The following is a 14,013-nucleotide window of genomic DNA, read 5'->3' on the forward strand; positions in this document are numbered from 1 at the left end:
CGTGCCGACAGACTGAACTGTGGCTGCAGGATCAACGAGTCATGTACAAGATGTTTTTATGCACAAAAAGACAACAGAGACATTATAATGTTTAAATATAAATTTGTATTTACATCGATATTAACATCAAGAAACAAGGTAAGAAAAAAAATGCAATAGTATTTTACATCCTGTAATAATGACTATGTTTCCCAGATGTGTTTTCTCTTTTCTTTAGCTCCAGCGATGTACTAAGAGGAGTTTCTTTCCTTAAAAGCAAAAAACAGACTTTTTTATTTATTTTTATTTTTTATATTTGTAGATTTCATACTCTTCATTGAGACTGTGGTTAAAAAAAACAACAACAACTCCAAGCTATTATTCTGAGACAAAATGACATCAATCATGAAACCTCCTTTCCAGCTTAGAAAATCTCGACATTCTCTTGTGAAATAACCTTTTGCAGCACCACAATTCAACTGGCCATAAGTTCTACAGAAAGGAAGAAACAATCACAAACAAAACCTCAAAACCACCTCAGCAGAACCAGACTCGTCTCTACTCTATGTCATACGGATGGGGATATAATATATGCAATTAAACATATTTAGTTCAATGTATATTATAGGTTATGTGCGACAGTAAAAGCACACATGAGTACTTGCACGAGCTACGTCAAGAACTGTTTCTACGCACTGCAGAATGACAAACAAAAATCTTTGGATTGAGCATGTGTTCAAAAAGGTAGATTTCTCAACAAAAAAGCTTCACATGAAATACGATGAAAATGAAGGCAAACTTAAATGTGAAAAAGAAAAAAGTCAGGTCAAACTACTTCATGTGTTGCTTCCATCAGGACTAAACATCTGTGAACCAAGCAAAAAAGGACTTATGGACAATTACACGGGTGGACTGATTTCCAAAGACTTGTATCTGAAGCCGAACGATCATATCTGCAAAATTCAAAGCAGAGAAATCTCAGAAGTGAAACTTTAAGTCACACATGGAAGCATGAGGTTCGGTACAGAGAACATCAACCCCACATACTGGTAAGACATCTGGGCCCTAGAAGCCTAACACAATCAAGTGTCAACTCTTTTTTTTTTTGTATAGGCATGTTTTGTGTTTTCTTTTTTGTCAAAAGAAAAATAATTTATTTAGAAAAGAAATTACACACTAGCACCTCTTCTGCTAAGACTATGTTGTCAGAAAATAAAGAGTTCATTGTAAGAGAAAGAAAGTGGCAGTATGAAAAGAAATCTACACGTACTGCTTACAAAAACGAGGCCCTTCCTTCCCAACCGATGGTTAAAGTATTGAAAATAAAAGCTGACCTATGACGGATTAAGAAAATTACACTTTTAAATATCAAGCCTTACAATCTGTGCAAAAACAGTATGTGACCTACAAAAGCATATATATATTTATATATAGTACATTTGAAGCATATTTACAATTCATATTCAAAGACAAAAGAAAAAAAAAGAAGCTCCAAACAAGACATCATGTCTAATACTGCAGTGCCGTCGCATTGAGTAAATGATACTTCAGCTTTGTCCTCAGAGGAAAACCAGGAGGAAGGATTATTGCTAGAAATCTAACATACACTTTTCTCTTACAGTGGGAGCTAATATAGACATAATTTCATAATTGGCAATCAATTTTATTCCTGCATTTGTAGTAACACTGTAAATTGGCGCGAGGTAACCAAAATATCTGCAACATTTGGATTTAAAAATGACCTCTGGAATGACAAAATGATCACGTGAATGAATCTGTATAAATATAAGTGGAGTTTTGAACATTAATAGAAGTCGGTTTGTTTTAAGAGTGTTTTTAAAATGACTTAAAAACGGTTTTGTTTCTCTTGTTGTAATAAATCGGTACCACTGTAGACGAGAGCGTTTGATAAAATCTGTGCTTGCTGCCTTTCTACTGGTTCCCACTTTAGAACAAAGATCATCAAGGTTACCCATTTCCAAAGAACAGCCCCCATTACCCAGAGAGGAAAAGTTGGAGAACACACACACACACACACACACACACACACACACACACACACACACACACACACACACACACACACACACACACACACACACACACACACACACACTAAATTAAACAATTGCTGCTATGCATTATTCTTGGGTAAAGGCCTCTATATTGCCACAATCCTTTTGATGTTAGCCTTTCCATAAAGTGCAATCAGCCAACAAGTAATTCACTCGTACTTTTTCCCAGCGGCGTCCTGGAGAACGAAACAATGTGCTACTGCTTACTGACATTCATCAGAGTGTCACAATCTGATGGCTCGTCATGTAGAGCCACGTTTACTTTACGTACGTAGAGATTCCTCCAGGAGCAGCGGAGAGACGGCGGGTGAAAAAAAATCCCACGAAGTTCAGAAACAAGAGAGGAGTCCCACAATATAAATCTGAACACAGCTTCATGGTACATTCGACAGAGGAGAGGATGTCTTAACATGTTCGTCCATGTTCAAGTCTGTGATCTACTGAAGTGTCCGGCCACCTTCACTGTTTGGTCCAGCGAGCGTAGTGTGTTTACTGAAGCACACACACACACACACACAGCACTCATAAAGAGAGGAATATTAATCTACAGTCTACGAGAGAAATCACAGGGCAGTCTGAGGATTTGTGTGTGTGTGTGTGTGTGTGTGTGTGTGTGTGTGTGGTGTGTGTGTGTTTTCACGCATGTATGTGACAGTCCGTTTGCTTTCCCTCATTACTGGCCGTGAGTCCAGAGGAAGTTCACTCCCCCGTCTGGTGGGAGTGCAGCACTACACACAGACACACACCGCCTGCTCCTCCACACACTCCAGTGCTGCAGCCGTGTCCTCTCTGAATGGAGATCACAGTGAGACTAATGCTTCTGTCACGATGCTCAGCAGTATTTCTAGATTGAGAGGAGGAAAAGAGAGGAAAATGAAGAAGACAAGTGCACAATTGAACTGCAATTGACCAAAGGTTTTGTCCGTCCTCCAGAATCTGATGGGATGGATTCACATTCTTTCAAGTCTATCTTAAAATGATACTAACATGTCCATATGTACATTGAAATGGTTATTGGTTGCTGTAATTATTCCTCTTGTCATTACTGGAAGCAAAGAAATATCTTATTAAAGCAATTTCAATTTAAACCATGATAATTAAATACTAGTACAACATTCCCTCGTGTGTTTCCACAGACAGTAGACATGTTTCTATTCTAACGTCGCGTCAAATCTGAACAGCATTTCCAGAAAATCTGCAAAACAAAATGCAAATTGATGCAGGTTCCCCATCATCATGTTATCTCAAACGATGTAAAAGATTGTAGACGTGCGATTTGTGTCACATAATAATTGGAAGAAGGTTATAGTCTCCTCAGCTCACTGAGCCGCAGGAGAGGGATAGTAACGAAAAGCGAAACTTTGTTAGTAAAAGAGTGTACATTTGGTTCATACCCACTGAACTAACTTCGACTCATCTTGTACCTCATCTCTTACATTGAAAATGCTAAAAGAAGACATTTCTTTGCACCCACTATGGAGGCGTGACAGTGAGCAATAACCCTTTCAGTGTACACATGTCCGTATTGTTTTAAGATAAACTTGCAAAATGTGAACCCCGTCCCTTAAGACTCTGCACCTACCTGATCGGGCCCCATCGGCATGCGTCCCATCCCCATTGGGTTCATGCCCATCTGGCCCATATGACCTCCTCCTCCGCTGGCTGGCATGCCCCCGTTCATCATCATGCCGCCATACTGGCCTAGATTCCCCTGCTGCCCAAACTGCTGCTGTCCCGGTGGTCCCTGTTGCCCAAACTGCTGCTGAGGGTACGAACTGGTGAAGGAGAGCGACAGGAAGGAAGACGGGTTTAACTGTACGCACTCAAGAAAAGAAAAGCTGACGCCAAACTTTCCTATTATCTGACAGCAGAGTGTTTTAGTACGCGTTTGATTTCATACCTGCTGCGTCCCATGCCTGCCTGCGACCAGCCTTTCATATCTGCCCCCTGGTACATGGGACCGCCCTGCGGGTGCTGTTGCATCATGGGGTTTTGAGGTCCCAAGCGACCGGGAATCATGGCGTTAGGAGGACTGCCGCCTGATGGGCCGAATGAGGGGTCTCCCTGCTGGCCCATCCCTGTGGAGAGAAAAATCATCCCGCCTCAGTTTACTCCTCTCTTCACAAGAAATAAATAATTGTAAAGTCCAAATATCAATATGCAAACTGTTATTCACATGTCTTGGTTTTATAAGTGGTTTGCTCCTTATTGACAAAGATCTTGAATTGTGTCGTACACACTGTATGACTTGTCTCTCTATCAAAGATGCATCTTGCTGGCTTGTTGTTCGTATAGAACATTCAGTCGCTACAATGCTAAAGAGGAAACTATGTTATCCACACGTGACCTATTCTCCCCTTTAAATGTAATTCATCTTTATATACATTATTGTATTGTTTACTATTCATGTATTTGTTGGTACTAGTTTCAATGCATATCCTGAATCTCAAAAGTTTGATCACAAAAAAAAGAAAATGCATAATTGATGGTGATAAATAAAGATAGATGAGTGTTTTATGTTACTAACTATCCCTTCAAAAACAAAATGTGGCCCGACTAAAAAAATAAAGACAAGGGATATAGGTTATTTTTTTTTTACATAAATCTGCCAATCTTCCTTTATACAGGACAATATGAGACCCGAAGCCTGCAGTGCACAGACTCACCACCAGGGAGCAGCAGTATTCTGTTAGGCACTCGTCTCAGTAAACTCACCATAGTTCCCACCATAACTGAACTGCTGGGGGCCCGGCTGGCCCATGTTTGGCCCTCCCATCGGGTTCTCCATGCCACCAGGAGCTGTGACATTTGGAGGGGGACTGAATCCTCCTGCGGCTGCAGCAGCGGCGGCGGCCGCCGCCTGTTGCTGCTGCTGCTGCATCAGCATCATCATGCGCTGCCTCCTCATCTGCATAGTGACCATCTCCCTGCTGCGCTGAGCCATCATCTGAGCATTCAGGAAGCCCGGCTTTAAGGAACAAACATTATCAGAGAGTTTGAGGAGGGTTGACATGTGGTACAAATATGTTTGGAACATATTAATATGTAATATTAAATTAATATTATATATTAAAAATGGGTGGGTGATAAAGTCTCTTGGACCAACATTTGTATTGTGGGTATAAAGTGAAAAAGAAGCTTTTGTTTAAATTTCACTAAATTACAACATTCAAATAACTTCCGAACGTTACATCACTTGAATGTTGCAACGATTTCTTTAAGATAAGGAAAATAAAAACAACAATATATTTACATCAAGACTGTAAATACAAATTAAAGTCAACAAAGAAGCATCCTCTGTGATGGAGATGAGTCTGCATACAGACAAGAGGTCATACTAACTGCTGAACACTCCTGTCTGCCTCTTGACTATATACTATGCATTGAAGGCAAAGAAAATGGCCCAAAATAAAGCATTATCTGTGACTTTCTAATCTCATATTACAAAATCAGTATTACAGGGATTCATCTGTAAGATATAAGCAAAGAGTTCTACCTGTGCTCCCATGGCAGGCTGCATGCCGGGCCTCATGCCAGGGTTGCCTCCTGGGTTCTCCATCTTCATGGCCATGCCCTGCCGCGCCTGATTCATGAACTGAGGAAGGAAAGAAAAAATTTAAGATAACATGGAGAGAGCAAATGTTTCTCTGACCCTGACCCACTTGCATGCCGTATATTTACAAATAAATTATACACATATGCTGATGGTGCAGTTAGAAAACAAGAAATCTGGTGCTTGCTTCTTGTTTTATGGTGCTTTACTGTATTAGTTTGTCTCTTGTATTGTTTTGTGTGTATTTGTTGTTGAGTTTTATGTATTTTATCTCGGGACGGGCATTGCAAATTAGCTTGGGCTATACAAGCTGAGGTGTGGCATTGGTTTATGCTACATACCTGTCCCTATACAAATAAACATTAAACATAAAAGACAATATTGTATCACTGTAACATTTTTGTAAAAACAGAAAATGATGCACTGTGCGTTTCCTATTCCCATTAATCCATTTGTTTATTTTATGTCGTAACATTGCACCACCTGTAGTTTGTTCTTTCTCTCAGATGTGAGAAGGCCCCTCCCTGATTTAAATCTACATATTGCCATTTATGGCATTTATCTACACCTACATTTGTAATTCTTCCAGTGTGAGAAGCCTACATACTAACATGTTTGGAATAGAATTAGTGCTTAGTATTGGGAACTGGGACACAGGCTAATTGTTTGCATGTAGGCTGATGAGTCAGTGAACTTCCTGTAAACATACCTGCTGACCCTGCAGCCTCTGTTGCAGCTGCAGCCTCATGGGCTTGTTGGCAGTCATCATCCTGGGTCTCATCATGTTGGCACGAGGGTGACCCATGCCGCCCATTCCACCCATCCCAGGGTAGCTGCCACCTTGGCCCATCTGAGATAGCATGGGACCAAACCCAGGCTGGGCCTGTCCCTGCATGGGGTTCCCTCCATAGCCAGACTGCATAGGCATAGTGGGCGGTCCGGGATAGCCTTGCCCATAGTGAGGCTTCTGGTCCAGCACCATGGACGGGTCCTGCCCTGGAAAGGACTCCAGCTGCTGCTCATTTCCCTGGTTCTAGAGCAGACAGGACAAAAAGAGAACTTTGTCAAACCTCTTCATCTAATTGATTAATTTCCAATTGGTTGGCTCTGTAATTGTCCTTTTCTAAGCATCACAGACGGATCCCTCTGGGCTCATCTATCTCTCCTTCAGTCTGAACACGGCGAGTCATGACTGAAATATCTAATGCAAAGATGAACGTAAGGCTCACTTAAGAGTCATGACATGCAGACTGATCATTTCTCCTTTCATTTGACTTCTAGAGGGATCTAGAAGAGCACATACAGTAGATGAGAGTCGTTTAGAGATTACTTCATCCACAAAATGACCGTGCTCTTCTCACATGCCTCCATGGTGAACAAAGAAATGAAATAAAACTTGACAACAACAGCAATCTATGAAAACATGCATGTGATTGTGCAAACAGGACTTTATTATTTGTTGTTAAACGCGGCTCCCATTTGCTTCAATCTATCAAGACTTTGCTCCCAGCTTTCCGTTTCCTATTGATATACTAATGATCATTTTGTGTGTGAAGTATTCCTTTTAATCATCTTCCTCTGATGACCTACCTGGCTGACGAGGTCTGGGATGCCCAGAGCTCGGTCTATCTCCTCCAGAGCGATGCCGTCCGTGTTATTCAGCAGAGAGTCCAGCTGGTCCAGAAGCGCCCGCTCATCGCTCTGACCCTCACTGGTGGTGGGAGGCACCAGAAGATCATCTAAGGTGTTTCCAAACTGGCGTCTAAACAGGCACACACACATACATAGACACCCATGAGGCTCATTATAAACTCCGTCCTGAGCTCATTGCAGCTCATCAGGAATGAATACAGACGATGAGGGATGTTGCACTGACCTGTTACCCTCCATGCCCAATATAGCGTCCGGCCAGGTGGGGGACTGGTTGGGCTGGCCCTGCTGGCTGAAGGGGCTCATACCCATGCCCATGTCAGCAGAGCCTCCTAAATCACAAATACATTTCATTTATTCACATGCAGAGTGTCAGGGCAGTCAGCAGCTACAGGTTGTACAGGACTAAATGGAAGGCAACGTACAATATGTATTAGTGCACATATAGTAAAGGTCTAAGGTTTTAAACTGTAATGTGAGTGTCCACACATTTCCATCAGCCTCAACTGTACTATATTTTCCCACTTCTCGCCGCATGCATGACTGACGTACCCATATCCATGAGCTGTTGCTGCAGCATAGACCTGGTGCCCGGTACGCTGTTGGAGCGGCCGACCATAGGTCCTGACATCATGCCCTTGCTATTGTTGTACTCCATGCCCGGGCGCATCATGGAAGGGTGTCCTGCTGAGCCCACAGGGCTGGCACCTGAGCGGGACATGCCCCAGTCCCCTGACCCCCCCATGGGAGACCTCTGGGGAACCATGCCCCTATTCATTGGTCCTGGTAATACATAAACACCAGATGTGCATGAGTCAGTATCATAAAAGTGTTTAAGGAAAGCAGTGTGGCACATTCATGGTCCTCACAATTTACCGTCTTATAGGGACAGTTCTCCTAAATAGTGCTATTTATCAATCTGGATTGTTTTGGTGTGAGTTGTCGAGTGTTGGAGAAATGTCTGATGATGTTAGAGATGTCTGCTTCCTCTCAAATATAATGGAATTAGTTTGCACTTGGCTTGTGGTGCTCAACGCTCCCAAAAAATACATTTTAAAAAACGTTCAAAAGCACTACAGGTAAGATTTTGGGAGGAACTGTCTCTTTAAAAATACAAATTCAAATATAGTCAAGGACCTATAGAGAGAGAGAGAGGTAAGAGAAATTGAGCCTGAAAATAATGTTGGGCCCCCAGACCACTCACCTATGCTTCCTGGGTAGCCGTCTGGGCTGCCCATCATGTTCTCCTGCTTGATAAGCATGGGGCGTCTACCTGCTCCGACAGGCCCGACAGGAGGCTTCCCGTCCATGGACATGGCCCTCTGGAATGGCCCCCGAGGCCCCGGGCCCATTCCTGGATTTCCTGTACAATAAAAGTATAAACTCATTGGTCACACGTCTTCCTCAGGAGATCGGGAGAATGATTGTGTGGCATGAAATTAGTGGTGGGAAATCCAGGAAAACCTAATAATAATAATAATAATAATAATAATAATAATAATAGTAATAATAATAATAATAGTAATAATAATAATAGTGAGGCTTGAAGGTCAGAAATTAAGCTGTAGGAGTGAAACAAAATTCAGCATATGATGATGCCAGATGTAGTTTCACTGGCATTTTATATTGATATCATCCCATATGATGTCATGACACCCGCACTGCATGCAACTGTCACTTCTTATAAGCTTTGGTCCTCCGACCACTTACCCTGCAGGCTGTCGTCAAGGCAACCCTGGGGTTTGCTTCCTCTGTCATTAGCCCCTCCACCTTCAGCCTGATCCGGGTAAAAGTCAGAGCTTGAACCCCTCAAATCTCCGAGGATAGACTCCAGGTTGTGCAACTGAACATCAAAATAGGCAAAATGTGTTATTATGTAAAAGTCTGTGAGGGTCAAAGTGCAGTTTCCTTTAGTGTAAATAAATAACATGTCTAGATACACTACGTATGGCTAGCTAAATGTCAATAACAATATTATATTTGCAGTTAACAAAGCAGCAATCTTACATCATCGGGTGGCTCTGACTTGATCTTGCTCTCTGGATGTTCGGGTGCAGGGCCGGGCCCAGATCCAGGGCCGCGTGCAGGGCCGCCAGCGGCCCCTGGGGCTCCCTTCCCATCTAGCTCTTCGAGTTTAGGCTTTACATCTACTGGCTCTTTGGAATCATCCTTGTTGAGGAGGTAGTGGAGGAGGGCATGGGTCTTCTCCTTCTTGGGGCTATGCTGCTCCTGCTTCGGCTCCGTGACCATCCCCGGCCCGGCCCCTGATCCTCCGGCCCCAGTCTCGCTGCCCTCCTGGCCCCCCAGTGTCACCTTTCCTGTAGCCTCGGCTGTGATCTTAGCTACTTCATCTGGAGTGTTTCCATTTTGAAGAAGCTTGTGGAGGATCTTGTGCTTTTCTTGCAGGGAGCCTGTGTAGTGGGCTGACGAAAGTGATGCTGACAAACCCCCTGGCCCGGTCGCCTGGCCTGGATTGGCACTGGCTGAGGAAGAGGAGGACACCCCGGTAGACGAGGGGCTCGTCATGCCTCCAGTGGGGTCCTTAATGTCTGAGCCTGTAGGAGTGCTGCTGCTGGTTGGTGGGGGAGGTACAGGGGGCCCTGCTGACCCGCTGCCACCGATTCCCAGCTCCTCAGTTGGGGAAGTCAGCAGCTGCAGCAACTTCTTATGCCCCTTACTGTCTGGTATCCTCCGAGGAGGTTCAGAGCTCGCCACCCCCGCCTCGTTGCTTCCCTCTCCAGACTCTTTAGTCGCTGTAGCTGCCTGGCTGTCTGGTCGGTTTTCACAACTCTCAGCCTGAGGATGCTGATGATGGTGGTGATGGTGCATGGGATGGTGATGGTCGGCGGGGCCGGGGCCGGGGCCCTAAGCCTCCCGCCGGGCTTTTAGAGCCATCTTGGCCTGGCTTGGCCGGCTGATTGGGCTGAGAGGCAGAGGAGGAGTGGATGCTGGGAGAGCTGTCTGGTTTGTGGGCTGGCGAGGGCGACGTTAGGGTTGAGGGGAGGGAGCTCCCTACTCCTTCACTGATCGCTTGTAGGGCATTTAGGGAGCTGCTGGAGAAGGTGGTGGTGCTCCCTCCACCCCCTCCACCACTGACAATGCCACTCATGGGAGAGTGCATGCCTGGAGAAGAAAACATAACTCAAATCAAACAAAACAAGTCAATCAATTTAGAAATAACTGATGCTAAATTACCAGACACTGATCAACTTACCTCCAGGTGAGAACTGGTTGGTGCCCATCTTTGGGCTCCCTCGGTTGCGGGGTGACATCAGGAGTCCCTGCTGGGGGCCGGCCATTCTGGGGCTTCCTGAAGGGCTGTTCATGCCACTCAGCCCAAACCCTCCGCTGCTCTGAAACGGGGGCTGCTGTGGGTGCTGCTGCATGCCTTGGCCCGGGTGACTCATGGGACCCATCTGATTCATGTGCCCCACCTGATTCATCTGCCCCATCGGATTCATCTGCATCATGCGGTTGCCCATGCCTCCACCTCCACTTCCTCCTCCACCACCGCTCCCTCCATACATAGAGCCGCCTGCCATCGGACCCATGTGACCCATGTGGCTCTGCTCGGTCATGCCGAATCCCCTGCTCATGCCCCCCATGCCCATCCCCCCACCTGTGTTCATGTTCATTTGGGCATTCGGGTTAGGGCCTCCCATGCCCTGTTGTCTCATAGTGTTCGGTATCATGTTCCCACCCTGAGCCGAGCGGTAGCCGTTTGGTTCCCTGTGTGGAAGCAGACGAGAAACAAAAACAAGGTTTGCCTTTTCTTTCTTCTGAGAGGTGGGAGTAAGTCACAAACAAGTCTCAAGTTACTGTGGTGAGAATCAAGCAAGTCAAGTCGAGTCAGATGTCAAGTCATATGAAATTATGAAATCTACCCTCCGACACAATCAGTCTAACCGTCCCAAAGTAAATGCTCATCGACACTACACTAAAGATTATTACTAAAAGTGATGCGTAGCATAAATTAAACATCAGGAAAATGATTACATTATAAATGTTACATATTATAACGTGTTACATATACATATCTTGATTTGTTAATATCACATGCACTCTAACAATATGCATCAACATTTTTAATTGTTTTATTCTAATATCTGTAAACTTCTGGTATTTATAAAAATGTAAAATAAAAAGGAAAGTTCTTACAATTCATCCGTTTCAATTTTAAGTAAAATAAATACCAAGTAAGTGTCAAGTCGAGTCTTTTATTATTGTTAGTCAAGCAAGTGTGGTGTCTTCTCACCGTTCGCAGGACGTCAAGAGTATAAAAGCTACTTCACCTGCTATTCCGGCTATTTCTGTGGCATAAATGCCACGTCTGCCTCACATAGACATGCTGGAAGTGCGTTTGTTTTTTTATACATCCCTTGCTGTGTCTGAATGAAGTGTTTGTATTTTCAGTTTCTGACCTCTGTAGTAGGTGAGTGGAGATGAAGCCTTGCGGCTCGTTGCTCATGGGGTGACGGTACAGTTTGCTCTTGGTCTGGGCTGTGACCGGAGTGCCGTCGGACAAAGAGAAGCGGTACAAGGGTGTCTCATGCGTGACCCTGCAGGAAGGCTGCACAGACGGTTAAAAACGACAAATTAACACCCTGAAACCCTTATCTGAAAACAGAGGTCATCAATCACTGCCTTTATGCTAAAACCAACCCTGTGATTACAGTGAAGATCAATGTTGTAGCGCTCAGACATTTGTATTCATGAGATCAATATTGATACACTGATGCATGAGGCGTGTGTGTGTTTCAGGGTTTCTTTCTGAAGGAAAGCCTGGTCACGATCGGGAGCAACAACAAATAAAAACAAATCATTTCACATAACTGTAGCCTCGTTAGGGAGAAGCTGGAATAATAACCAAGCAAACAGTTCATTAAATACAGCAACATCCTGATGAGTTTTTCTATTGTGGATTTAACGGCTTTGCAGGATGAATTCTCTCAGTTTGAAGTACATCAGCAGGTAATTCCAGGTGTGTGTGTTGGTGTATGTGACCTACCCTCATGGTAGTGGCGTTTGTGCGACCAGGGCTGCCCGTCACTGTGCTGAAGGAACATCTGAATGCAACGCCTCAACAAATCCTCCCAGCCTGGACGCATCGACGCTCGCAGAGAGTTCTGGTCAATCTGGATCAGTTTACCTGCCGGGGAGGACAGAACGAGGACGAGCGGGGAGGGAAGGAAAGAAGGAGACGCAACGAGGACATGAGTCAAACCTGTTCATGGATAAAGAATTAACGTCACAGCTTCTGTTTTTCTTCAGTAAGCATTTAGGGTACGCAGCTGCTCACCTGAGAGCTCATGCCGGGTATTGAAACTCTCCGTTCTCTCCATGGCTGTCACCCGACGGGCCACACAGATCATACATGATTGGAGATCTGCAGGTGAAGAGGAGAGGAGGGTCAGTAATGTTTAATGATCATTGCATGTGCTTAAGGTCACTCTTTAACAAACCCAGGACTTTCATGAAAAAGTATCAGGTAACCAAGATGAACATTGTTATATCAAAGGAAACGTTGTGCGTGGTCGATCTTTTCTTATTTGTCAAATGTTCACATTTTGCAAATGTAATAATAATAATATGATTCTTTTTTCTTCTTCTAGTGTTTCTGTCAGTCTGCTAGTATTTAGTCATTTCTTTAATATTAACAAGTTTTAATCTTTAATTCTTTATTTCATGCAGAATTTGACATTTACAGAGCAAAAACATTCTGGAAGAGGAAATTCAAATGAGCTTCTAATTATACACCGAAGTCCCGCCAAGTGAGAAACAAAGAAGAATTTATTAAACGACTGTATTTAAAATCATATTTTCCACAAGAGTTTTGTATTTTAAATCTGATATTCACTTTCTTTTAAAGATCCTCTCCAGACAGGGTTCAAAATGCTTGGTATAATAAATTGTGTAAATATTTTTTGTTTCAAAAAGGTTCACTGAAAAGTCCAGTCTCATGTTCCCTGGAGGTCTCCACATCACACCTGGGGAAGTTGCATACTGAGCCACGATTGGCTTTCACTCTAGTTGTGAAAGTATTTTAGATTTAAGGTGACCGCGGAGAAATGTTCTTCCTTCAACAGAAAATAAACTCTGATCAATAAGCAAAGTCTAAGGGGTCTGCAGATAAACACGGATGAATGTGCTTTATTTTTCCAACACAGCCAAATCCTCCTGACTCCTTATCATGAGCTAAAAAGTGTGTCAATTTGTGACCGTTCCAGCGTACCTTCCCCCTCCTCGATCATGGCCTTGGGCTGGGTAAGAGCAAAACACTGCATGGTTTCGTAGCGTGGCCCTCCTGGCCCGTCCTCCATGGGGCCGTGGGCGTGGCCAAACTTGACCAGCATTCGGCAAGTGAAGGTGTGACTCTTCTGTCGGGCCGCCTCGTTTCCCCACGACACTCCATTTACTAAAAAAAAAAGAAATTTACACTCGTTAGTAAAAATGGAATGAGCATGTCACTCCTGGGACTGAAAACCAAATACAATGAATGAATGGATGAATGGATTGCCTGTAATCAGATGTCACAACAGCTCACATCCTTTTCCTGCCACAGATCCACACATACTCACACACAAACAAACCACACTGCAACATGTATTTTCCCTCTTAAATTGAGAAGCAAAAGCCTGTCCTGCCGTTCGGATGCCTGGCTAAATGGACCATGGGATTAATGTAGCCAAGGTGTCGATTTCCAATATCTCTCCCGCTCAGTCTGCTCTGCAGCGGGCAGAGGCTAGGGACACTCAG

The 14,013-nt window shown here is 44.1% G+C and overlaps 1 protein-coding gene across 1 annotated transcript in view; it reads right to left on the minus strand.

Moving 5' to 3' along the window:
* Positions 1 to 85: 85 nt before the first annotated feature.
* LOC115010698 (nuclear receptor coactivator 3-like) overlaps positions 86 to 14,013 on the minus strand; it is a 43,189-nt gene continuing 29,261 nt past the window's right edge. The window contains 19 exon segments of the mRNA XM_029435413.1: positions 86 to 2,898; positions 3,637 to 3,829; positions 3,955 to 4,132; positions 4,770 to 5,022; positions 5,551 to 5,649; positions 6,317 to 6,640; positions 7,198 to 7,369; positions 7,484 to 7,589; positions 7,810 to 8,040; positions 8,462 to 8,620; positions 8,968 to 9,100; positions 9,265 to 10,116; positions 10,118 to 10,380; positions 10,472 to 10,986; positions 11,679 to 11,806; positions 11,808 to 11,827; positions 12,266 to 12,406; positions 12,557 to 12,643; positions 13,490 to 13,672. Coding sequence (XP_029291273.1) covers positions 2,887 to 2,898; positions 3,637 to 3,829; positions 3,955 to 4,132; positions 4,770 to 5,022; positions 5,551 to 5,649; positions 6,317 to 6,640; positions 7,198 to 7,369; positions 7,484 to 7,589; positions 7,810 to 8,040; positions 8,462 to 8,620; positions 8,968 to 9,100; positions 9,265 to 10,116; positions 10,118 to 10,380; positions 10,472 to 10,986; positions 11,679 to 11,806; positions 11,808 to 11,827; positions 12,266 to 12,406; positions 12,557 to 12,643; positions 13,490 to 13,672 — 4,049 coding nt within the window. The 3' untranslated portion in view covers positions 86 to 2,886.

The sequence above is a fragment of the Cottoperca gobio genome, chromosome 7, assembly GCF_900634415.1.
Source record: "Cottoperca gobio chromosome 7, fCotGob3.1, whole genome shotgun sequence".
NCBI classification, from domain to species: Eukaryota; Metazoa; Chordata; class Actinopteri; order Perciformes; family Bovichtidae; genus Cottoperca; species Cottoperca gobio.